At 42.3% G+C, this 25,251-nt stretch overlaps 1 protein-coding gene and 6 non-coding genes across 7 annotated transcripts; 2 read left to right on the plus strand and 5 right to left on the minus strand.

The window, feature by feature from the left end:
• Positions 1 to 70: 70 nt before the first annotated feature.
• On the minus strand, positions 71 to 6,892 carry LOC119729985 (very long-chain acyl-CoA synthetase-like). Its single transcript, XM_038202776.1, has 9 exons — positions 6,376 to 6,892; positions 5,290 to 5,529; positions 4,224 to 4,382; positions 3,955 to 4,079; positions 3,169 to 3,363; positions 2,782 to 2,872; positions 1,845 to 2,043; positions 1,039 to 1,136; positions 71 to 870 (listed from the first exon to the last, which is right to left on the minus strand). Exons 1-9 carry the CDS (start codon positions 6,854 to 6,856, stop codon positions 563 to 565), a joined length of 1,896 nt encoding a protein of 631 aa, XP_038058704.1. The 5' UTR covers positions 6,857 to 6,892; the 3' UTR covers positions 71 to 562.
• Trnar-ucu lies at positions 267 to 340 on the plus strand. The gene has a single exon. It is a non-coding gene; the product is annotated as a tRNA-Arg (tRNA).
• Positions 443 to 515, plus strand: Trnar-ucu. Its single transcript has one exon. It is a non-coding gene; the product is annotated as a tRNA-Arg (tRNA).
• Trnar-ucu lies at positions 4,584 to 4,657 on the minus strand. The gene has a single exon. It is a non-coding gene; the product is annotated as a tRNA-Arg (tRNA).
• Trnar-ucu lies at positions 4,932 to 5,005 on the minus strand. Its single transcript has one exon. It is a non-coding gene; the product is annotated as a tRNA-Arg (tRNA).
• A 394-nt stretch (positions 6,893 to 7,286) lies between the features above and the next one.
• On the minus strand, positions 7,287 to 7,360 carry Trnar-ucu. Its single transcript has one exon. It is a non-coding gene; the product is annotated as a tRNA-Arg (tRNA).
• A 265-nt stretch (positions 7,361 to 7,625) lies between these two features.
• On the minus strand, positions 7,626 to 7,699 carry Trnar-ucu. The gene has a single exon. It is a non-coding gene; the product is annotated as a tRNA-Arg (tRNA).
• Positions 7,700 to 25,251: the final 17,552 nt, after the last annotated feature.

Below are 25,251 nucleotides of genomic sequence, written 5' to 3' on the forward strand. Positions count from 1 at the left end.
CGAATCCCCGGCGGGGATGTGACTTTTATTTCTTTTGTTCCTGATATCTGCAGGAAATTTTTCTTCCAAGAACTGATAACAACAAGGCTTGTGTAAATAAATGTTACATTTATTCTTGAATCCCCGTGGCGCAACAGATTAGCGCGTTGGACTTCTAATTCAAAGGTTCCAGGTTCGAATCCCGTCGGGGATGTCAATTTTTTTTTCTTTTGTTCCTGATATCTGCAGGAATTTTGCCTCCAAGAACTAATAACAATTGCCAATGAATCCCCGTGGCGCAACGGATTAGCGCGTTGGACTTCTAATTCAAAGGTTCCGGGTTCGAATCCCGGCGGGGATGTGAATTTTATTTCTTTTGTTCCTGATATCTGCAGGAAATTTTTCTTCCAACAATTGATAACAACAAGGCCTTTGTGTAAATAAATGTTACATTTTCCCATGAATCCCCGTGGCGCAACGGATTAGCGCGTTGGACTTCTAATTCAAAGGTTCTGGTTCGAATCCCGGCGGGGATGTTAATGTTTTTACTGACTTCGTCGCAACTATCAGCTCATTGTCCTTTTTATATTCTGACCTCCCCACTTGTAATTTTCAGATAGGCTGGCCCGTCCAGTATTGTGTATTGCTTCCTTGTCGTGTCGAAGAAAAACAGTGGATCTTTGACCAGTTTCGGGTCGAAGGATTCTTGAACGAGCTTGAATTTCGTCTGCTTGAACGTGCTTGTGTGCTCCAGTGTGCAGGGAAGACGCAGGAACCGCGGACATGCGTAGTCGGGGAGGCGTGACCTCACGAAGTTGAAGGTGGCCTCGGGGTCAAAGGTCGTGTTGGTGTTCAGCAAGAGGGCGGCCATGCCAGCTTTGCCGCAATGACCTGCAAACAGCAAGCAGGGAATAATTTAAATTTGTGTAAACGTTTGTGTGAAATAAATCTGTTCCCTTTTACAAAACGAAAGACGTTTCCCAAATTACACTTTCCAAAATTCATACTTGGTTGCAGAAAACAATTTGCTGACTGGTATCCCCTTCATTACTTACTAACCTGGTACACTGACGCCGTAGACATTGGCCTCGAATACGCCCTCCTGTTGTTGTAATACCTGGGCAACTTCTGTCGTTGCTACGTTCTCCCCCTTCCATCTGTGTGAAGAACAAAACACAACATTAATACATGTACTCTTATAAATCATACAATCGGGATGAACAGTTGAAAAAAAAACTGTTTGAAACGACAAACTTGATCATTACCAGACTGAGACCTTGGGTGCAGAAAACATGCAAAACTAATTCAAGCCAGCTTTACTCACTCTTTAGCAGACAAAATTCTCCAAAATGTTCATTCCGGGGCAAAGACAAGGACTTTTTGTCCTCAGTATTTCACCAGCCAAGATTGAAGTCTCAATTCATTTTTTAAAGGAGACTGTTTATTTGTATATTTTGCATCTGAGAGTGAAGCCAAGTGACTTCAATTTGAAGCCTACAGACTGGTACATGTTCTGCTGTTTAAAAAGATTGACCCTTGAGTGGCCTGGTGTCAGACTTTGGAGAGATGTGTAGAAATAGACGTTACCAGTGGTTTCTTTTTGACATAGTTGATTGATGCAGTACTAAAGGGCTTTTGGACTGGTTGTTTCAGGTGCCAGTCAATTTTCTTGTGTTGCATGCTGTTTTCAATACCTTAACTTTTGGAACTCTCATACACAGTATTAATTGAGGGTCTAATTATCGGACTAGTCATTACTTGTGATTACGCAATTAAAAACCGAAGCAAGTTGCTACAGGACAAACTTTCCAGTTTGGGCAAAACTATTCTGAGTTGGTGTGAATATTCATGTTGTGTATTCTGACCTGAATGTGTCGCCCAGTCTGTCTTTGAAGTACAGATTGTAATGCTCATCCTGCACGAACAGGTCTCCGGTGTTGAAGTAAACGTCTCCTTCTCTCAAGACGTTGTGGACCAGTTTCCTCTGCATCAGATCTTCCTTGCCGACGTATCCCTCTAAGGGAAACGTCTTGTTGACTGGACACAACAGTAGACCGATATCGCCTGGAAAATACAGGATAGGTTCTTAATTCACCAGTTATCTCGGATGATTTTTTTTTAGACTAAGGTGAGGCCTTTCAGACAAGATGGCGGCAAGTTGCGTCACTATAGGCCTACTCATGCGCACTGCTTTTTATAAGTCGCATTGGCGGGGAATGGCGGCCATTCTTTTGGTATCTTTGGGTATAGTTGCCACCGTAGATTTCCTCAATCTGTCGTTACATAATGTTCTGTTCATTTTTGCCTGCAGACATGGCTTTTGTGTCGGTCCTAATTTTGCAAAACATTTGCTGTTGAAAAACTACCGCATTCGATTGCGAACAATGTTTAATTTGCTACTCATGCATTTTGCTCGTTTCCAATGATAACACCACTCAAAATCCAAAAGTAGAATGTTTAAAACCTTTGAAGTTTCAGTTCAGTGGATATTACACTTTTCGAGAAAACATTGAAAAAACATGCACAACCTTATGATCACGAAACGAGATTTCGTCGACGGCACTCCTATGTCAAAAAATCAGTCAATTGACTGATCGTTGGAAAGCACCTACATTTCTTGATTTCTTCTAAATGACAGCAAGCCAGACAGAAAAATTTCACGAGGTGTTTAGTACCAGTACGATCTTTAATCCAAGTATTTTGTTGACAATAATTCGTTACTTTTGGGATAAGTGCAAATAACATGCCTTTAATCGGCATCGTATTGAATAAACATGCGCCTTTGAGATGATGTATACTAACCTGGGGGAACCTTAATGCATCTTCCGTTTACATCCCGAATAGGCTGAGCAGACTCATAGTCGTACTTGATCAACTCGATAGGACAGAATATCTAGGAGATAAAAACAATACCCAAAACTAATGATAATTAAATAAAAAGGAAGGTTTATCACTGTCCTAGCTCTGTTGGTTGAGCGCCGTCACGTTGGTCCGATGATCGCAGGTTCCCCTAGTTGATTTCCTCATTCAACTTTACAGGTTTACTTTCCACAAACTTAAGTTTGTGTTCTCTTGTTCAATCTTAGACCATTAATTTGAGTTGGTTAACCAAACCTATTCCGGTTTCCCAATGTGTTTTATTTGATTATTTGTCGGTAAGAATGTTTTAAGAGGACGTTTTTAACTCACCCTCAGCATTGGCGGCCAGCAGCCGACTGATCCAATCTTATTGTCTACATTCATGATGCCAAAGTTAGCTTCAGTCGCGCCGTAAGTCTCCAGGATCCTGGCGATGTTAAATCTCTGCATGACCTCACCCCAGATGTCACCGCCCAGGCCGTTACCAACAGCTACTCGGACTTTGTTCAGTTTCTCTTCCGGTGTCTGTAGCAAAAGTGTTTCATAAGGAGGATTCGTGGTAGCAAAGTGTATCTTTTTTTGTGAACTTTGCGCACGGGCGTCGCCAGTCCAATTCGAAGCGGGGGGGGGGGGTAACGGGTAACGAGGCCTTCTGAACACAAATTGCCAAGATACCATACCAGGAATTAAATATATGTAAAATTAATATTATCCGGTTACGATCATCGGAGATTCGAAAGCGGGTAAGGGGAATAAGACATTGCCTGACAAATGGGGGCGGTGTTCAGTGTGGAAGGGACTGGATAACATCTGACTAGTTTAGAGCTATTCGGGCTGTCCGCCTTTTGCCAACATTGACACGATTTGGCAAAAAAAAACCGGGGGGGGGGGGGGGCTCACACCCCCTCTAACGACGCATGTGGTTGAGCGTGGTTCCGAAAACTTCTAACTTGAAAAACAGACTCTGCAAGATAAAAATGATACCAAGGACAGTTTTCGGCAGCTCAATTGAAAATGATGTCCCTGCATCTATAATTTTAAAAGAGCCGATTACTGTATCGTGAGTACAATATAGCTTTTGGGATTTGTGATAAACGACGGCAGAGGGCGCCCTACCTTGGGTCTCGCAAGCAGGTATCTGAACAGCTCCCCGATGTACATGATGATGGTGACGTCATGCTTGCAACAGTCAGTCCAGAAGTTGGTTGCGGAAAACTTGGACCTGAGAACCATCGTTGCCCCTGACAACCAACAGGAGAGAAGCATGATCAAATTCAGTTTGAAATTGTTCAATGAGCAACCGTAAAATCAAAATTTGTCCAACTTTAAATGACTTGGTCTCAGTTTAAATGAATATTGATTGTGATAATGAAGGTAAGGCTTACCGTTTCTGATCACAGTCCCTAGTCCAAAAAGGAGCGCCGATATGTGGTAGAGAGGGAGCGTGACGTACAGAACGTCATCTGACGTCATATGGACGCAATTGAGCAGATGTCCGCCGGCCATCATTTTATAATGGGACATTCTGCTTGCTTTGGGGAGACCTGAGGAAATGTATAATTGAAGATTTTTACATGAAAACGTTATTTTCTAATCATAAAAATATTTCAGCAAATTTTCATTACCTTTGGTAATCACATTAACCGTGTATCTTTCGCTTCAATATGACTTTATCAAAAATTAGATTAGTTACAATGTAATATAAATCTTATTTTTTTACTGTAAAAGAACGTAAAATAAATGACCATCCCCGCCGGGATTCGAACCCGGAACCTTTGAATTAGAAGTCCAACGCGCTAATCCGTTGCGCCACGGGGATTCATGGGGAAATTGTTACTTTAATTTAAACAAGCCTTATTGTTATCAAATCTTAGGAGAAAATGTTTCCTAGTCCTGAAAATATCGCGAAAAAGATTTAAAAGAAATTACCTTCCCCGTCAGCATTCGAACCCAGAACCTTTGGATTAAAAGCACGCGCTAATCCGTTGCGCCACGGGGATTCATGGGGAAATTGTAACTTTATTTGAACAAGCCTTATTGTTATCAATTCTTGGAAGAAATGTTTCCTGCAGATATCGAGAAAACAAAAGTCACATCCCCGCCGGGATTCGAACCCGGAACCTTTGAATTAGAAGTCCAACGCGCTAATCCGTTGCGCCACGGGGACTCGCTTACTTACAAATAGCCACCGAAATATAATTCTGTTTTTCGAGAAATATTTGCTGGAAATGGCACAAAAGGTCCGACTTGTAGATTGTCATTTTTAGAATAGGCCTAGGACATAATAACACCACGCTTTGTTTACATTCGCGCTTTGCGCTTTCGTATGGGAGCCAGGTGGGGAATTGAACCACAAACTCCCATAAGAAAACGTACTTATAAACAAAGCATGACGTCATTTTGTCTCAGGTCTCTTGAAAACATCTCCCCACAACAACAAAAAATACCCACCTGTTGTTCCAGAGGTGTAGATGTAGACGAACGGGTCCCTGAAATGCTGCCCTCTACGTATTTCCCGGGAGAAGTCAGTCTCTATGTTGTATTGAGGGAGTCCGGCGTTGTTTGCCAATATCTCCTCGACAGACTGGACTCCTTGCAGTCGTTCGGTCGGCTCCTCCAGAGACCAGATACGAACCTTCCCACCTTGTAGGTCTTCCTTTATGTCGATCACTGCTTTCAACAGATCATCGCCTATGGATTTTGCAAATTTTGTTTACAAAGTCATTTTAGAACAAAGACATTTGCATTTTGTTTCATTTGAAGCCACAAAATGGGAGACTTTTGAGAAGTTGGTGCATGGCAGCAAACACACCGGTCATTTTCGATGGTTGACGTCATGGTTAAGCTAAAGCGCGCATGCTCAATATGACGCAATCAATGGTAAAAGGACCGGTGTGTTTGCTGCCACCAACGTCTCAAAAGTCTGCTTAAAAATCTAAAGAAAGGGTGCATAACAACTAACTTGTTGAAGTCTAAGCTCAGTGAATACAATACATTGGGATAAAACAGAGAAAAAAACCCTCACTTTTCAGGCCTTGTTACTGGATTCCGTTGCTGGAACGTTAAACAGCTATGCCCGTGGGCACGTTAAAAAAAAACACCTTCAATGATTGTTTTCTTCCAAATGATACCATTTCAGGCGGAATAATTTCACAGGTATTTGGTACCAGTCCTATCTTCACTTTGAGCAAAGATTTTCTCGTTAATTCAGTAGGATCGTTTCCGGATAATTGCAAATGTTCCAACGTGCCTTTAAGGGTGCTGAATCGATTTTCTTTTTAAACAAAGTGACGTATTTCTCTTCCTTATCGCGAATGATTTGTAGGCCTGTATGTCGATCTGTTGATTGACGAGGTCCACAATTTTAATGCTCACAAAATTCACTTCAGCTCTTCTATAAAAGAAGTGAAATTGTAGGCGGACCCACTTTTACTTTTAAGAGTGGCATACGTACTATTTTCTAGTTTCTACAAGAACCTGATGATTGTTAAACAAGAAAAACACGTTGTGCAAACGGTTGGAACATAGATAATTTACCTGGTCCAAAGATGAGTAGCTTGGCTTGGCTTGCTTGAAAGCAGTGAAGCAAGCTGGATGATTTCAGGTTGTAGTTGAGGAGAGCACAAGTCACTCCCAGTTTAGCGAAGGCGAGTAGGGTCCAGATAAATGCCGGCTCGTTGTGAATCAACAGCGCCACCGTGTCCCCCTGCTTGACTCCGCAGTGGTGCGCAGCGCGTGCCAGGCGGTTCGCTCGCCGGTTGACTTCCCCGTAGGTGAAGCTGACGTCCCGGTACACCAGGAAGGTCTTGTCCGGAGTGTCGCGGGCGCGACCCTCGAAGTCGTCTACGATCGTGGTGGGGATTTCCTGCCTGGAGCAGGCTTTGAGATGCCTAGCCATCCGAGCTTTATCGAGGATGAAGACTACATCACTGTAGAGTCTTGGGTAGAGAGCTTGAAGGATGAGCAATGCTCCTACCAAGAGCAGGAACACTGCTACCGGAATGATAGCGTACATCATAGTGCTTCGCTGACTGGCTGGTTGTAATCGTTGAGAGCTGTAAATATTCCAAAAGACAATGTCCAGTTAACTTTGGTCGTAAACAATGAACTCCCATTGCCAAGCAAAGCCCAGGTAGTCGACACCACTTCGCCTGATTGCAAGCAGGGATATTGATTTTTTGTTTGCCGAACTGGACAGAGAAATCAAAACTCATCCCAAAACACTGACTTAATCGATGTAAAGGCACCCATGATTGGGCAGAAGAAAACAATGAATGTCAAAAAAGCACAATCTACTAACGAAAAGGGAAAACAAATAGCTGGCGTGCAATCCTTTTTAATTGAAGCATTTTTTTCAATTTCTGAAAGAGCTTTGAGAATTTTCACTTTGAAAATATTGCATTATTTCATATAATTCCTCGACTCCCCTCGAGTACAAAAGCAACCTACATCCCCGCCGGGATTCGAACCCGGAACCTTTGAATTAGAAGTCCAACGCGCTAATCCGTTGCGCCACGGGGATTCACGTGAAAATGCAACATTTATTTAAAAAAAGATGCAAGTGTACGACAATACTTGGAAGAAAATATTTACTGAAGTCATAAGGACAAGTAAGACCACAAAAAAGTCACATCCCCGCCGGGATTCGAACCCGGAAGTCCAACGCGCTAATCCGTTGCGCCACGGGGATTTGCGTAAAAAAATGCGAGATTTATTTAAATAAAGAATAAAGTGTGTGACAATTCATGGCAGAGAAATTTACTGACTGCATCTGGGAAAAAAAGCGACATCCCCGCCGGGATTCGAACCCGGAACCTTTGAATTAGAAGTCCAACGCGCTAATCCGTTGCGCCACGGGGATTCGCCATGATTGGTGTTATCTAATAAAATACAAGGAATCTTTCATCATCAGAAAACGATGCAACCCCGCCCCCCCCCCTCCAAAAAAAAACCCCGGCAAACGATAAATGTACAGAAAAGAACTTAGAGAAAAGCATTCCTGATGCAAGAACATCTGTTTAGCTCAGCTCCATCCCAACTTTTCGATATCATAATAATTATTTTCGATATCATAATATCTGAGGACTTTTCAAGGCATGACAAAAAATTGTCCAAAGAACTTCCAATTTTGACGAAATTATATGTTGATATGTGACGAACGTTGGCTATTTGTAACTATTTTCCCTTCTTTGTTTCAGGAAAATTTCCAATAAAATCTCTACAATATAAATTAGGATCTTTTATCAATTTTCATTTTTTTCACAAGCTTGAAACTCTAAAACTCTACATCATGAGCTTTGTTTCATTGATGTGCAAGAAACGTGAATCGATTATCGATCCTTAATTGATCTTGATTGACCGCAGTCAGCTAATGTCGGAAATGAACTTTGTTTCATTGATGTGCAAGAAACGTCAATCGATCATCGATCCTTAATCAATCGACCGTAGTAATACCGCCGATCGAGATTGTGGTACGAATGATATTATACTTGATCGTTTACTGTACACATCTGGTCTCGGACTTGGTGTGAACTTCTCCGTCGCGTAACTCGCACTTCTCAAGGTTTTTTTTTTGGACTGGGGGCCACATAGCCTAGGGGGCTTTCCGTTGGTTGTCATTGATTTATTCATTGATTTACCGAACAGCCTGAAAGGACGATGTCCTCACCGGGACAATCTCTCACCGTCGCCCAGCCGGGAAATCAACAGCCAATGTCGGAAATGTCTGACATTTCCCCCTGACTCACAATTGTACAACCATAAAATGTGGCGCTATTGATAAGAGAGGCACGCAATACCGACAACAGATTCCCCCTGTACTTTCACTGAAGGGGGCAATTTGACCTATATTGTGGGGCCTTCATCCGTACTTTTCTCCTAGAGAACACTTTGTTTTCTGACACACGGTTCGCCACGAGGTCACATGCAGGCACCATCTCCGTCGGGTTACGAGTACGCTAAGCTACGGTTATCACACAGTTGTGTCATTGGCACCAGACTAATTTTCCCTGAAAAACTACAAGACGAGGGGGTTTACAAAATGGGGTCATACACCTCAACACTCTTATCCACTTGCTGAAGGAGCTCATCTCCGTGAAAGTGAACTTAATTGACTCGAAATCTATACTGGTTCTCGTTGTTGTTGTTGTTGTTGTGGTGGTGGTGGTGGTGGTGTTAGTGGTGGTGGTTGCGGTGGCTGTTGTGTATTGTTAATGTTGTTGTTGTTGGTGTTGGTGTTGTTATTGTCGTGGTTGTGGTGGTTATTATTGCTAATGTCAATATTGTTGTTGTTGTCGTGGTTGTGGTTGTGGTGTTTGTTGTTGCTAATGTTAATGTTGTTGTGGTGGTTGTGGTGGTTTTTGTTGCTAATATTAATGTTGTTGTGGTGGTTGTGGTGGTTGTTGTTGCTAATGTTAATGTTGTGTGGTGGTTGTTGTTGTCGTTGTGGTGGTTGTGGTGGTTGTGGTTGTTAATATTAATGTTGCTGTGGTTGTTGTTGTTGTTGCTTTTGCCGTTGTTGTTGTTAACTAGTTAATATTCAACACTGTGGTACTACTGCTTGTGGTTGTTGTTGTGGTGATGGTGGTGGTGGTGGTTGTTTGTCGTTGTCGTTGTCGTTATTGTTGTTGTCGTTGTTGTTGTGTGGTGGTGGTGGTTGTTGCCGTTGTTGTTTACTAATAAAAAAACAATGGTACTAGTGGTTGTGGTTGACGTGGCTGTTGCTGTGTTGCTTTTTTCATTGTTGTCGTTTGTGATATTTGTTGTGGTTGTTGTCGTTGTTGTTTGCTAAGTTATATATTTATTTTCAACCCCGGTACCAGAGAAGTCAAGAAAATAACGAGCAATGGCAAACAAGTCTTTACTCTGACGCACGATGACGTGTACGGAATATGGATAGCAATCATTTCTGACATGCAGCAGTTAGCCTCGCCTGTTTGGTGAAGCTAACTTCAAGTTTTCTCTGACCACAAATGAAGACTTGTTTCATCACCCAAGGGGAAAGCATCGCTTACCGAGAATCGGTCTAGCCTCGCGGTTTTTGCAACTCATCCGGGATACAGCTGCAGGTTTCTTTGAAGTGGTGGCTGGTGCCGTCCACCACTAGGTCCCTGGAGTGAGGAGACTGGTTTTCCCGAAAGATTTACCGATGTTTCGCACGTAGGGACAGAGAGCTGCACGTGAGCTCGCTCACATACATACAAGGCAAGTTTCCCATCTCAAAACTTTACACATCGGCTGGGGTCTTACAAAATCTTAAGGATCTCAATCTCAAGTATTATTTTGTATGACATGGGTGGGGCTCCCATTCCGACTTTAGATTTTAAGTTCTAACCACTGACAATTATATAGAGTATCATGCGTTTGTGCATTTCCCCCACAAACCCTCATCATTATTTTCATGCTACATTTATCTAGAGAATGCGACGACCATTTTCTCCTTTCGACCAGCAACATTTCAAGTTCAAGGAAACTAGCGTAGCCCCTTGAGAGATGCGTGCGAAGAAAACTTGACTTTGGGCCAGCTGCTCCGGCGTTGATGGACGGGGCCCCATCCCTCCAGGCGGGCTGGGCTTCATTAAGTCTCGCTCATTGACAAACCATCAGACAAGCTCATTCCGGAAATGTTTCTCCAAATTTTCCAGAAAACAAGAGCGCGTAAGGAGGGGGAAACATCGGGGTAAGAAAGGGGTATTGCACTCTCAAACGGAATGAAAACTTAATTCGATCCAGGCGGATCCTTTGTGCGAGTTGTAAACAAGATGCCGGTAAAGTCATTACCATTACACGAGAAAAGCTCATTTGTATTTTTAGATGAATTTTAACGGAATGGAACTTCACCTTAGATTTTGCCTCTAGGGCGTGAAGTGGTTTATCGCTTGCTGTTTCTTTCGACAATTGCACAATTTGTTTTTTGACGGGAACTTCAAGGTCAAGTTTGCTAAGTTCACAATAATAATTGTCACACCACTTGCTTGAGAAGCTCTCTCCGCGAGCCTGCCATTGCTATGACGGTTGCGTGTTTCGTAAGATTTTCTTACGGGACCGAAATTGCCTGGATTAATTTTACCCAAGCAAGGGTGAAAACTGCAACTACCAAAAATTGTCCTTTACCCAGTTGTTTGGGTTGGAATGTCTGTTATTCAACCAAAACGTGCGGTCACACAAGACCAAATTAAATTTAGTCTCGTAGTGACCAAATTCCAACCCAAACAATTGGGTAAAGGACAACCCAATTTTGGGTAGTTGCAGTTTTCACCCTTGTTTGGGTAAAATTAACCCAGGCAATATGTCAGTGATGTTAGGAAAAAAGCTGAAATGAAACCAGCGCCTATTTCAGCTTGGGACATTGCGAATATGCATCCATTGTTTCCAAGCCCGACAAAATAATTAAATTATACGAGAAATATAAACAAGTTTTGTATATAACGAACTTGCAAATTTGCAGGAAGTGTGATACATTTTGACGCGCATCTCATGATGCGCAAGTCTTGTGTGCGCATGTCAGGTCTGAACTGCGCATGCGTGTGTCTATTTGTCACAATAGCAACTGGAAAGTGAGCACATAATTGTTGTGATCATGTACATGTATTTTGAAAGAGTAATGAAAGAGAAGTATCTCAAGCCAAAACGTGGCAGTTATAGGCTGAGATGAAACCACGAAGTGCTCACTTTCCAGTTGTTATCGTGACAAATAGACACACGCATGCGCAGTTCAGACCTGACATGCGCAATCAAGACTTGCGCATCATGAGATGCGCGTCAAAATGTATCATGCAAGCAACCTGGCCTATGTTCTGAGCTTAAACGAAAAAGGTAAAAAAGAAAGAAATGCAACAACACTCATCATTTCATTGCAGCTCAAGTGGTTGGTTTTGTCAGATCGCTCGAGGGGAAGCATAAACGATTTGCCCACTCGGGACCCGAGTCGAAAACGGTGATAATTGAAATTTTCATAGTGGGGGTCTTCACGTTGGGCTGCCTGAGGCGGGAAACGATCACAGAAAGTACACACTCCGTTCAAGTTGGGGAAATCGGAAGTCAAAACAATTTTCTGTCACCTGTGCGAAAAAGGGGCTCAACTTTATCTTCAGTCGGGCCTTCCCTCGATAACAAACAAAATGTCAACTAATGAAACGAACACAGTCAACTCGCAACACTTTCTTCAGTAATGCTTATAAGAAACTTGCGCAAGAAATTGTTTCGATGACAACCTGTCCTTTGCATGACCCTAGACTGTGTATCGCCCAGTATCGGTGACAAAGCACTTTCTTGGAGTAGTCTCCGTTCTCAGTCGCCGGAGTCATGTTCAAGTTCATGTTTACGACGGAGGATTAGGTGGCCCCAACCTTCCATGCTGCTTTCGACGGCGTCTCATTGTCCCATGGGCATCGTGTTTACCACTGCGGGCTTTTGTTTACCAAACATTGAGCTTTATTGTGTCAATCTGTTTGCAAATAATAATGTCAGTGGTTGTTTTGGAGTGTTATATAGACAGAAAACGGTTAAACTGTAACCGAACCACCCGTGTTGGTAATAGAAACAACTGCATATGATTCAGAGAAAATCCGGGCTTCAAAAAAACCCCCAAAATTTGCACCTTATTTGTTTCACGTTTGGAACAGCTTTAAAAAATATTGCCAGCAATGATATGAATATTTTATATTTGAATCTTGTTGTTAATTACTTTGTTCTTAGACCCATTCAATATTAAACACAACTTCGTTTAATCCACGTCAGAAACCATTTCCTGAATAAAAAGCCTCCGCTCTACCGTTCTTCCCTCGATCACTGCATCCATTAAGAATAATTATTACATTTAGCTGGCAATCATCTCAAAAATGGTATCCATTTCTCAAGTTTCATATAACTTACCGTGTACGTTGTGTTCTCCGATGTATTCAATGCAGACAATGAGACACTGACATACCAAAACCAGTTTTAACCAAAAAGACCTGCCAACAAGACAAATGTCGATTTACTCTTTGTCACCATATGTCGTAAATGATATATAGGCAAAATGTTCGGGTGGTTTGCCGACAAGCGTGGACATGTTGTGCGCACGCCGTCTGCGCACGCGGAAGTTTTGAACCCCGTCACCGATTATCCAATGACATCTCAAAGAAGTTCACAGGCTGCGCCCTCATTGGGCAATGCGTAGGTACCTGCGCATTAACGGATTCGTCAGCTGTGACCACGTGTGTCTTCACGATCGATGCAAGTCGAGAAATACCAGCCCACCTGTTGTTCTAGGGCGTGGATATGATATTCTTTGAGATATGCATTTCGCAAGACTGACACATGCTCATGGCGTGTGCGGGCCCCCGTATAATGTTTAAGCGCTCGGGTTTTTTTATGAATGGGAATCCAAAGGTCGAGCTTAGGCGCGCTATGCGTGGGACGCTTCACCTGATTGGTCAAGTCTTTGCGCGAGACAGGTGAGCGGAAAATAAAAAAAATATGTCACAAGAAAGGAGTATGATAATCATGTCGATACTTTACGAGGGTTGATTTAAACTGTGACTGCCAGGTTGTGGACAATTTTTATGAACATGACAACATTCAGGATCAGACTGCAACAATTCGTGGTCAAGGTTATTCCCAGTGTAGATTTGATGATTTGCATTATTGAGAGGGATTAGGAGATTAAGGGTACTGGGCCAATATTCGATCAGTGTACTTTGAAAGGATTACTACGTCTCCAATGGAATGAAGATGTAATACGTCATTAGTTGACTGGGCATACACATATTTTTTTTTTCAATTTGAATAATAACAGTAACCGTGCCAATTTATCTTGTTTCATAACAAGATTTGGAACCGTCGCCCCTTACTGAAAACTGCTAAGCGGTGTTCGAAGGTTCTCTGACTATTAATCTTTAATCTGAACACACAACAATTTTCAGCCGGCCTATTGTAATAATTATTTCGGTACATTCACAACTTTCGGTTAATTCGCATGTTCGAAATTCCGGAGTTGAAACCTTTGAACCAAACTACAATTTCAGAAGACCGATCTCCCAAAATTCTGGGATGTGTGGCTAAAATCCAATAACATTATTTTTGCCTACACTTGTATTCTCAAAACTTCCGTAAAATTATGGTATGTTATCGTTATTTATTCATTCCAACTCATGAAGACAAATAGTACAATGTCTCGGTAACAATCGTTTGATTTACTTCGGGAGTCTGTGTTTTGTGTCTTCGCTGGGTTCATTCAACGGTCACTTGGATAAACTATGTTTTAGTGTGATGAAGGAAACTTCAATAATGACTCACAACATGCTACACACGAAACCGGCACATGATTCGTCATTTGAATCATTTCTGAGGGGAATGCTCTGACGCATGCTCCCACCTTTCGCGTTCCATTGAGAAAAAGATCCATTTCACTTACAACACCGGTGTGCCTGGCCTGCAGAATTATCAACATTACCGGTTCGCGAATGGGAAGCGACGCCTCATGTCAGTCCGAGTCAAAACAGTGCCTTTTTACCAGATGGCATCTGGAGCGCTTACAAATCTTATTTCCGCGTGAATCATGGGTGGGAATTGTGGCCGCATGAATATCTGTTCAATGGCAGACTGGTTGCACCGTAGAGCGGTCAGTTGCTCGCGGTAAGGTTAATTTTGTTAAAGAGAAAGTGCAAGCGCCGTTCGCCAGTCCGGGTCCAATTTTCATCATTCTGAAACTAGAAGTTCCGTCCCCCCCCCCAAAAAAAAACACCCTGATTGAATATTAATAAATAAAAGTAGTACTACTAGGTAAGAAGTAGTTGGAGATTGGATCGTGTAGAGGGAAATTACGCACAGCGTTGTTTGGGCACATGCAGTTTTGGATCTTTTATTTGGTAAAGAGCGAGGAAAACGTTTGTTATGAATGGATTATATTGAGATGGACAAAAGGGTGAGAAGGCATCGAAATCTAACCACGTGATTTAGGAGGTATGTCTGGTGGCTGGTGGAGAAAGTTGCAATTCCTGTCTCCCAGAACCTACATAGTGGAAGGAGTGGTGACACACAAAGGTTCCAATCGTTTTGCAACTTAATCTAGGGTCTATGAGCCAGCTGATGTGATTTTGAAATCAACTTTTGTTCCGTGTCGACAGGGTATTACCGGGCTTAGAGCTGTATCCCTCCCGTATGCCACCGTGGAGAGAGCGCGCCATTCACGCTGAACGTCCACAGCCACCACGGGACATACACGGACAACAAACAACGACCTGATACGTGGGGTGCAGTGAAGGGTCAAGCCCGTTTTAGCGAGTTGAAAAATCGACGAGTCAGAAAACGATGACAGGTCGGGGAAAATCTGAGATCTCAATTACGGTCGCGGTTGGGCTGTCCCCAGAGCTGGCCGACGAACTTGAAGAAGGACGTTCACCCAATGCTGAACTAACTTTTTCTAATTACTCAGAAGTCTCCACGGAGTATTACAGGATTGAGAAATCTCTTGTAAAAAGGTAGAGAAAGTCACAAGTTGTGTTGGCTGTAGGCCAGGACTTTGCATTGCAAGCGCGTAATCGCTTGATAATGTAAGTTAAGCTGGCAGGCAGGGCGCGGGACTAGATGGGAATTCAAAGATTTGATCCTTATCAATCAGGAAGGACTGATCAACTAGTAGTTGCGACACCAGATGGAGTTCAGATTCTCATCTGAAGTAATCTTACTCAGCTCATGCGGTAGACCGCTGCAGGAATCGTTATCAGATCTGACCGTGACAATGCGGTCTAGTCACGGGTGGTCGATCCGCGCCGGTTGCTCCCTCGGAAACAAAACCCCCGGAAATTTCCTCAGACTTGGCCTCGCACTCTAGGTCTGATCTTGGCCTTCAGATATGATTCGATGATGGAAAAGCTTGTGAAATTTAATTTCATAACGCATTTTATCTTTGAAGGAAGAGGATATTAGCTGAAAATGCCAAGCTCATTCATCATAACACCGCCCGTTTTGATATTTTCCATATTTTATAAATCTCATGCAAATTTTTTTTTTTAAAGAAAAGTTCAAGTTCGTGGCTTGTTTCTTGCCAGCGCGGCTTATCTCTTGAGAAAGTCAGGCATCGTTTCCCAATAAATGTGTCCATCAGCACAAGTTGCTTGCTCGGCTATAGCTTTGCCGATCATTTTTTCTTGCTCGTAAGTCATATCTGGACGGATAAGCTCCAATACCCAGCGGCCTGGGCCGGCCCCGCTTAACTCGTTTCCCGTCAACTCTGTGTGACCCCGCTCCTTCGTGTTTACTTCGAGTTTTCTTCTTTTCTAGGTTCGTGGGCTGAAGCACTGACTGAGACGTTATTGCTCCTGACATATTTCTGGCTATGTTGACAAACATTGAGGACGCTTGTTGTGTCATTTTGGAGGGTGTATGTTTACTTCGGGGGGATGTGACGCATCGTGACGTAATTATTGATATGACTATAGCGCCCACTTGTCACAATGTGCCACAGATAGAGAGTAACAGGGAAAACTCTGTTGAATATTCAATAAAACGCTTATACTAAATTGGCTGTGACGTGTTTTCTTTAAAATCCAGGCAATCTTTAAGCTATACCGAATAATGGGATCATTGTTTTGCCCGTATCATCTAATCAATGTACGTTAGGTATGGAGTCTTTGTGGCGTACTGGCTGAGCCAGCGGGGTAGGCGGGTTCTCATCTTGGGGTGTGTGTGTGTGTGTGGGGGGGGGGGGGGGGGGGGGGGGCCTGGATGTTACAGTTGGGGGGGGGGGGGGTGGCTGGACATCAGCTTTCAAAGGGGGCGATGTTCAAACCGACATCATTGTCAATGTCAGACAATAAGTGGCGCTATTTGCTTTACATGGGACTTTAAAATAAACAGCCAATCGCTAAAACCCATTAATAATTAGAACTTATAGGACTGTGTTTTTCTCCGGTTGCCAAATTTCCAGGGGGGGGGGGGGGTTGTCGATTTTTCATCGGGGGCGAGCGCCCCCCCCCACCCCCTCCCCCCTCCCCCTAACTACGCCATTGGGCTGAGCAGATCGCAGCCAGGGATTAGTGATCACTAGTACTGCGTAATAAATCAGTCTGATGTCATTCTTAAAATAAAAGAGGGTAAAAATTCATGAAACTGCAAGGGAATTAAGAAACTATTAAAACATGAAAATTAAACATACATTTCCAGTGTTTTAGCCAGGGTGAAATTGAACCGTATAGGGGCAATTTGGTTCGAGGACTATGCCTAATCCGAGCGCGGAGCGCGAAGCCCTTACGGCGTGGGGTCCGGGTTCCAAAATTAATAAGTGGGATTTTATTTTGCAAAATAAGAGCCTCATTTCTATAAACGTTCATAATACGAAAATCAGGCCGGAAACGTGATTTGAAATCCCTATCACGTGATCTGTGACGTTTCCAAAATACATCTTGAAACAATTCCATAATTGATTATCTCTCAACTTCTCATTCTTTCCTTGTCAATTATGTTTTCTCCCGTTTCGAATGTTCAAGGTATATATTCCTGGCCATGGAGTTCATACTTCGCTTAGAGTCCCTAATTACCGTGGAAACGGCGATAAACTCGTAAATTTTGGTTTTTGTGTGTGTTCCGAGGAACGCAAAGTACGTTAACTCTCCTTGCAACATTTCGAACATTTTCATTATTTCCAAACTCATTGATTGAATTCATCACCACAGGGTCAGAAAAAAACCAACGAACTATTTCTGACATTTTTTTCCACAGACCAAATAAGAAAGGAAAATCACCTTACACATTATGGCACTCATAATAGTGAGATTTATTCAACTCAACGATGCCGTTAATAATGCATTGAGAAATATCATTCATGCACCAAGCTTTTCGAGATATCTCAGAATCGTTTCAAGATATATTGAATGCCGTTTTCATCTTGACATTACTTTTACATTATTTCAAAAACATTCGAAATCATTTCGGGATATTTTAAAAATCGGCTCCAAGATATCTTGAAATCGAGTTCAAGATATCGGGAAATCATTTTGAGGGCATCTAAAAATTATCACATTTTCGGAATTTAATTGTCAAAATCTTTAGAAGTATCTTGAAATAATTGGCGATGCCTTGAAATCTTCAAAAACTACTGTTGAAGCTTGTATAAGTTGGATGAAATTAATGTCACTTTAAGTCACTTAAAGAGGCCATTGTTGGCGCTCATTATTTGATATATAAACATTCGTTTAAACGAAAATTGCATTTGTATTGGTGTTCAACTAAAACGACTGTTCTATTTGAATGATTAAACTAGTGTAAACTAAAAGCTGAAAGACAAATAACCCAAGTGGCCTGTCGACATAATCTTCTGAATGTGTTCAATTCGATAGAGGAAGTTACGTTATATCCATACGGCACACACAGAACACGGAGTGGTACCGATTAAGAATTATTTTCAAGGAAGTGGTGAAAAGAAAATCCTACATGACTTGGATGTGGAATGCGTCATTATGTCATTGCGACATGAAAACAGAAAGAAGAATTTTATTTTGCTTTAAGTCTCCCCGGCCCCCTTGTTTTAAAGGGAAATTACGGCCTGGAATACGCACAATTGGGCTACCAAACGAAACGTTTTTAGCGAAATGATATTAAATTGAAAGAGCATTTAAAAGTAGACTATAAACGTCCACATAACCATCCTTTAAAAACTGTGCGTTTTTGTGTTACTTTTGCGAGAAGCATGCGAGAACGAATTTCGGGGGTCGCAATGATTGTTTTGTCCCCGAAAAATCCAGCTGTTCACAAGGGCGCCCCCCCCCCCCCCCCAACGAACCCATTTTTTTTAAAGTGACGTCGCAATAAAGGCAGGCACTGCGTACACCACCAACTTTTCCTCAAAACAAAAGCCTCAGATCGCACCACAGATCATCTAGAATCCCATTTTTTTTCGGGGGCCCTTAGGGTTCTGGATCCTCCCTTGCCTGTTCAGTGCTAGTTTTGATCCAGCCGCACATTTATTTCGCACTCTGCGGACGTGTTAGAAACAACATTTGTGTATTTGTAATATGTGTATTATGTACCACAACATGTATGAGTATGCCAGAAAATGTCCGTCGCGTCCGATGTATAAAAACCCCGTTTTTTCTCAGGAACGGTAAGACATTGGGTTTGTTTCCCTTCATCCAGACTTTTGAAATAGTATAACTGCAAAATTCAAAACACGAATTTTTCGGGGATTTCAGGCCGTATGCTCCTTTAAGCGAAGCGCAACTGCTTTGGACGAAGCCAGTTGTGTTTAAGAAACTTTTGACATTCAACTTAGAACTACAAATTCGTTTTCGGCATACAGATGTCCTCATCCCTACAGACTCTCGCTACAAAGTATTTTAAATTACGAAGTTCATTTGAAGTCAGCGTGGTAGTGTATCTTACACACGGGTCCGCGCCGTAATACAATCGGGGACCGCGGCTAGGCTGTCAACAGTGTACCGTCTATCGCGCCACTCTCACGGCGCTAATCGCCGTCCAAGTACACGCTAATTATCTAATAACCTCGGTATTAATATCCCGCTGATTAATTACAGTTTGATGAAAGACTGATAGCTGAGAAATTTCCCAGTATCATTAAAAAAAAAAAGTCTCAGCCTAAATGGGCTGTGCTTTCCTTCCGCACATGGGCTAGCGTAGCAAGGGTCGCTGTAGAACTTCACCTGAAGTCATGTATGTGACGAAGATAAATTTGAACCTAAAAGTGGTCTAGGCAGTCAAAAATAGTGAAACGAAAGTAAAATAGAGAGACACAAGTCATGACAGGCGTTAGAGCTTAATTGGGTTTTGTTCCTAAATGAAGAAAGGGTTCTCCAGTTGCCAACACGGAAAGTGTACCAGTTCTTACAACGATAGAGAAAAGTCACTAGACGGGTTGATTAAGACGAATTCGAAGGGGGATCTGGGGGTTTGCAGACGGTAGACGGTCCGGCTACAGTGCGCTCGAAATCGAAAGTTGGGTAAGTTAGGGTGAGACTTGACCGGCAAGATGAGAGGAAATAGGAATACATAAGGTCATAACGGCAAACTCGTGCACTTTTCTTCATGGAAAAGGGAGGGAATAGACGAAGAAAATGTGCTTTGATGCGCAACGTTTAATAGAAAAGAAGGCAAACTCCGGTTATGAGAGGACGCCAATCTCAGATAATTTTTGTAATATCGATGATTTTAGACCAAATTAACTTATGCTTATAGGAACCTAAATATCTTACCTCTAAATAAATGAACTTGTCAAATGAAATAAGTTTGCTAAGTTTAAATCTGGAAAGCGGAATTCATGGAAAGGGTTTAGAGTTCAAGGAATTGCGCACAGAGGTTCTTTAACATTTCTACAAAACAAGACGGCATTCGAAGAAAATTACAAAACGACAAAGATTTAAAACCGTCTTACCTTCCTAACTCAGCAAATCCCAGCAAATCGTCTTTTTTTCGAGCAGCGCTTGTGGAGGTGGTGAATAACTGACCGCGTCTATCTGAACGGTAATTCTTTTTTGAGCCAAATCTTAGCACCATGACTCTTATATAACTTCCATTCATGGGCGTGGTTTGTTTTAAAATTCATTAAGCAAAGTGAAATATTCAATACGTTACTCGATGACAACTGAGAGTTTGGACCCTACGTCATAAACTTTTCACCGGTGCGCGTCATTGTTGAAACGTGGGTGTTGTTTTCAATTTAGACACGTACGTACATGTACTACCAGTATAGTTTTTTCACGCTGTTTTTCTTGACACGTATTTTCCACAACAGGCCCTTACTTTATTGCGTGAGTTGGCGTAAGCGCACCAACAGAAGCATTAGTTTGCTGTAAAGGCATATAGGATAATTTTGCTGTTCATACCTTTTGTTCGATTCCAATAATAACATCTCTCAAAATCAAAAAGAAGAAGGTTAAAAATCTTAATTGATACTTTCAATTCGGTGGATATTACACACTGATTGAGAAAGCTGCGAAAATGCATCTTTGTTTTTCTCGAGGCAAAGCATAGGTTTCTATTGTCGAAAGGAATTATGATTTATTCCTCTTTTCTCGAAAATGACAGCATACTCGGCGCAATGATTTCACAGGATGCTTGCTCATATTATTTACTCACAGTCAAGTAGGATATTTCATGATTTTTTGGCAATTTCATTTTTAATGTTTTACAAATGAACCTAGAAAACTCTTTCAAAGTTTGTGGTGCCGTATCGATAAAATCCAGCATTTAACGTTCATTGTCAATAAGTACTTTATTCACACAATACAGGGTGAGTAAAAAAAAAGAAGAAACCCAAATGCCAGGACCAATTTTTTATTTTAGGACGTTCTGCATGTAGTACTGTCAAAATCTAGGATGTGAAATTCCAATTAATAACCTTTCTCTCAGTATAAGAATCATTTTGTGTACTTTTCCGTCCACGGATCACAAAACGGTAAGTGTTCTTTCAGCAAAACGACAACAATTCTCATAGGGATGCATGTGAATTGCTTTCGTTTTGCTGAAAGAACACTTACCCTTTTTGTGATCCGTGGACAGATCTTTAAAACCGTGTTTGTGTACAAAATTCCGTAACTTGAAAACTATACTAGTGATTTGAATGATTCTTATACTAAAAGAAAGCTGATGAATTGGGCTTTCATATCTTAGATATTGAAAGTGCTAGATGCTGAACTTCATTAAAAGAAAGTCCTGACATTTGAGTTTCCTTTTATTTTTTGACATTCTGTATAATCCATCCATACATCAAATTACCCTCGCTAGTTAATAATTGTTCTATTTTCTCACCTGATACAATGGTTTCAACAAAATATAAATCATAACGTGCCTAACCGTGGGTATACGATGCACTTGTTTTGTAAGTTTAGAGTTTTATCAGCATTTTGTAAACTTTACCAGTTGTAGACACTATAACAGATACAAAGAATTCGTCAAGTAATAATACAAGTTGTCCTGTGGTAACATAATCGAATTGGGACTTCTGCTGCAATGCTATGTTTGTAAACAAACCAAAAATAGAAGTACTTACCTGTGACTGACGGCTGTCGACGATGTTTGAAGAGGTTATGATGTGTGACGCCTGGTCTCTCCAAGTTATATAAAGACCCGAAGGAGGGCCGTGATTGGTCCATTCCGACGAGTTGTCAGCAAATCACGTCAAAGTTTTGACATCAACAAGCGGCATGTTGCCAACAGTTATGGGAGTGAGCGATTTGGCAATACCCAAGCAGCGTTGGGAAAGTCAACCGGAGGGCAATTTGGAACTCTAGGGACTTCGCCAAATAAGGAAAGATTTTTTTTTATGGGAAAGAGAAGGGAAAATACCTGCAATAGAAAAATGAATTCACGTACACCACACGTTGCGTTTAACAGCTGGTAAATTAGACAGAATATAGCCAGGTTTACGCAGATTATTAACAACTTAGAAAATATCTGGTGATGAGCTTTGCCCGTGCTGAACCTACTCAGAGATGGAGTGCGCATGCTTACTGTCATATGTGCTCTGATGTATAGGCGAATGGGATCTCTTCACGAATGCCAAACTTGGATGCAAGAAAAGCGGGAAGACCTTATAAGTTACAGTGATGTAAAATATTGTGAAAAGAAGTTGTTGACTGCCAAATGTATTTTGTTTTGGCTGCGGGATAGCAGCTCAACAAGTCTTCATGTCTCTCTGTTAGTTAGTTAGTTAGTAACAAACGTTGACATTGTCTATTGCTCCTACATATTTTGCCCGATATCAACCAAACTTTGCCAAAAGTATCAGTAGCCCAGCCCCAACATGTCACATGAACAAACTGGGGTCAAATGTCATCATGGGGTCGCTGGGGTAAAAACCTGCTTTTTTTGGTACTTAAAACTCTACTCCTTCCAGAAATTACATGCCACAATCACGTGACTCATGCATGGACACGAATTCGTTGGCCCACAGCTTTTGAGATCTTTCCGATCGAGCGTGTTTCTTTAACGACAATTTTTACTGGTATGTCACGTATATCAACATACCATTGCCTGTGCGCTGTGATGCTGGAAATTTCCGTACCATTTCGAATGGCGGCAAATCACTGAAAAAAATCCTGACGCCACTCACATTCACAAAATCCGGCGAATTAGATGTAATCATGTAGTCATTTGTTGCCAATTTGTGCGAAATGCCACGGGGCCCCAAGGTTGCCCGAAAACTCACCAAATCACATCCTGTGGACAATTGCGGCTTCTGTTTTAACCATTAAGCAATCCATCACGCGCACGGCATCAAACTTTCATCTTTGGGGTTGTTGTTGTGCGATAGGCTGTAAAACTTGGGCGATGTGGGCAAAGTTAAGGTCGATCCCCGCTTTTTCGCAAGTCCCCCAACCCACGCGGGACAAGCAAAACAGGAGCCAGGTTTTTCTCATTTTTTTGCCGGCTGGGCACTTTGGGAGCGCGCCCGGCCGGGTAAGCTGCTAGCTTGGTGCGACGCGCGGTTCCACGCACGGACCCACAGAGCGAGGCATGCAAGCGAGACCCCACCGTGAACTTCTCCTGACGTTCCGGACTGATTACGGAATCAACCAGGGACTCTCAGTCATTTGGCTCCGAAGCTAAAGGCATGTAAAGAGCTTAGAAAGAAATAAAGCAGGCTTCAAAAAAGCCCCCCCCCCAAAAAAAAAAAAAACTCTCCCTGGCTTGGCAGACTGCCGATAAACTGACTCAGTAGCATATCATCGTTGGAAGCCCCGACGGAACTACTTTGTTAAATGTACCGCGTCGGGACATTGGGTTGTAGTTATCAAAGAACCCCGCCCAGCCCTGTGGAGGCAGACCCCGCTGCAGCACCCATGGGAGAACGATACACGTGCAATGAATACCTGGAATTTGACAAACAATGCTTACGAAATCAGAGGGAAGAAACTTGTTGACGCGCGTCAATCGACACGTAGGCATTCTACGGATGTAATTCAGTCATGTCGATTGTTGCGAAAGTATGTAGAAGTGTCTCCCAATGAGAATGACATCGACATAAACCTACCTCCCCAAGGACATCAGAAATGTTTGTGTTAAAAATATCAACGTGAAAACGTTTATGTACCTTTCACTGCAACTTCATGACAATGAAAATGAAGAATGGAAAGAATTTCTTTGATTTAGACGATATAATCACGGAAATTAAGTATGCGGTATTTTTTGTTTGTTACTAACTCTGTACCCAAATTATCGTTTGTGATATTGAGTTTTAGAAGAGCGATAGACTTTGCTCCTTTGTTTATACTTAACTCCCAAAACATAAGATTGGGGATTATTATCGTCAAAATAATATAGGGATCGATTAGTATGAATCGCATGAGTCAAATGTTCTACCCAAGATCGACAGGTAAGTTTATACGCGCGCGTATATAATCCACAAGTCAGAAGGCAGACCACTCAAGAACGACAGGTGGTTGGCCTTTTAAGCCTAATACGCTCGCGTTTGTAATCCAGCAATCCGAGACAGACAACTCCAGATTGACAGGTGGTTGGCCTTTTGAGCCAATACGCGCGCGTTTGTAATCCACCAATCAGAAGACAGACAACTCCAGATTGACAGGTGGTTGGCCTTTTGAGCCAATACGCGCGCGTTTGTAATCCACCAATCAGAAGACAGACAACTCCAGATTGACAGGTGGTTGGCCTTCTGAGCCAATACGCGCGCGTTTGTAATCCACCAATCAGAAGACAGACAACCCCAGATCGACAGGTGGTTGGTCTTCTCAGCCAATATGAGCGCGTTTGTAATCCACCAATCAGAAGACAGACAACTCCAGATTGACAGGTGGTTGGCCTTCTGAGCCAATACGCGCGCGTTTGTAATCCACCAATCCGGGTAGACAGAAACCCAAGATCGACAGGTGCACACAGTAGTGCGTGCGCGTTTCAGTGTTCCCAATACAATTTTTGATGACGTGGTGAAATGATGCATATTTCCTGTGATGTTTTAAGTTCGGCATACCATCGTTCAAATTCCATTCAATGTTGAAAACAAAAGTATGCAAAAACCATACAATTTATCCTGAATGCATTTCCCTGAGCAGTCGTGCGAGCAATCGTATGTCGTCAGCGACTCATTTCATGACCGTTTGGATTATGAATTATCAGGTATCGCCTTTACCGCGGTCAAATAACACGCGACCCTATCCGGTCTTAAATCATACCTCCAAATCGACTTAACTGGTCAGTTGTTCCCGCCAGAAGAATTTATGGCGAGTCCTCTGCGTGTGCGCCACGTAATCGGCCTGGTTAGTCTTATACGTTAGACATCATCGCACGTGCTCAACAGGGATAACCAAAGACTTGAAATTCTCTTGGACTTGAAACACAGGTCATAACTCAAACAGTGACTTGTTGTCCAAGGCGTCCTTAACCTATGTTGCCTTAGTGAAACATTCTAAAGAGAGCAAGTTGAAAGCAAGATGGGCGTCTGGAAAGAAGAGGAACAACGCC

The sequence above is a fragment of the Patiria miniata genome, unplaced genomic scaffold (genome assembly GCF_015706575.1).
Source record: "Patiria miniata isolate m_02_andy unplaced genomic scaffold, ASM1570657v1 HiC_scaffold_22, whole genome shotgun sequence".
Classification (NCBI taxonomy): domain Eukaryota; kingdom Metazoa; phylum Echinodermata; class Asteroidea; order Valvatida; family Asterinidae; genus Patiria; species Patiria miniata.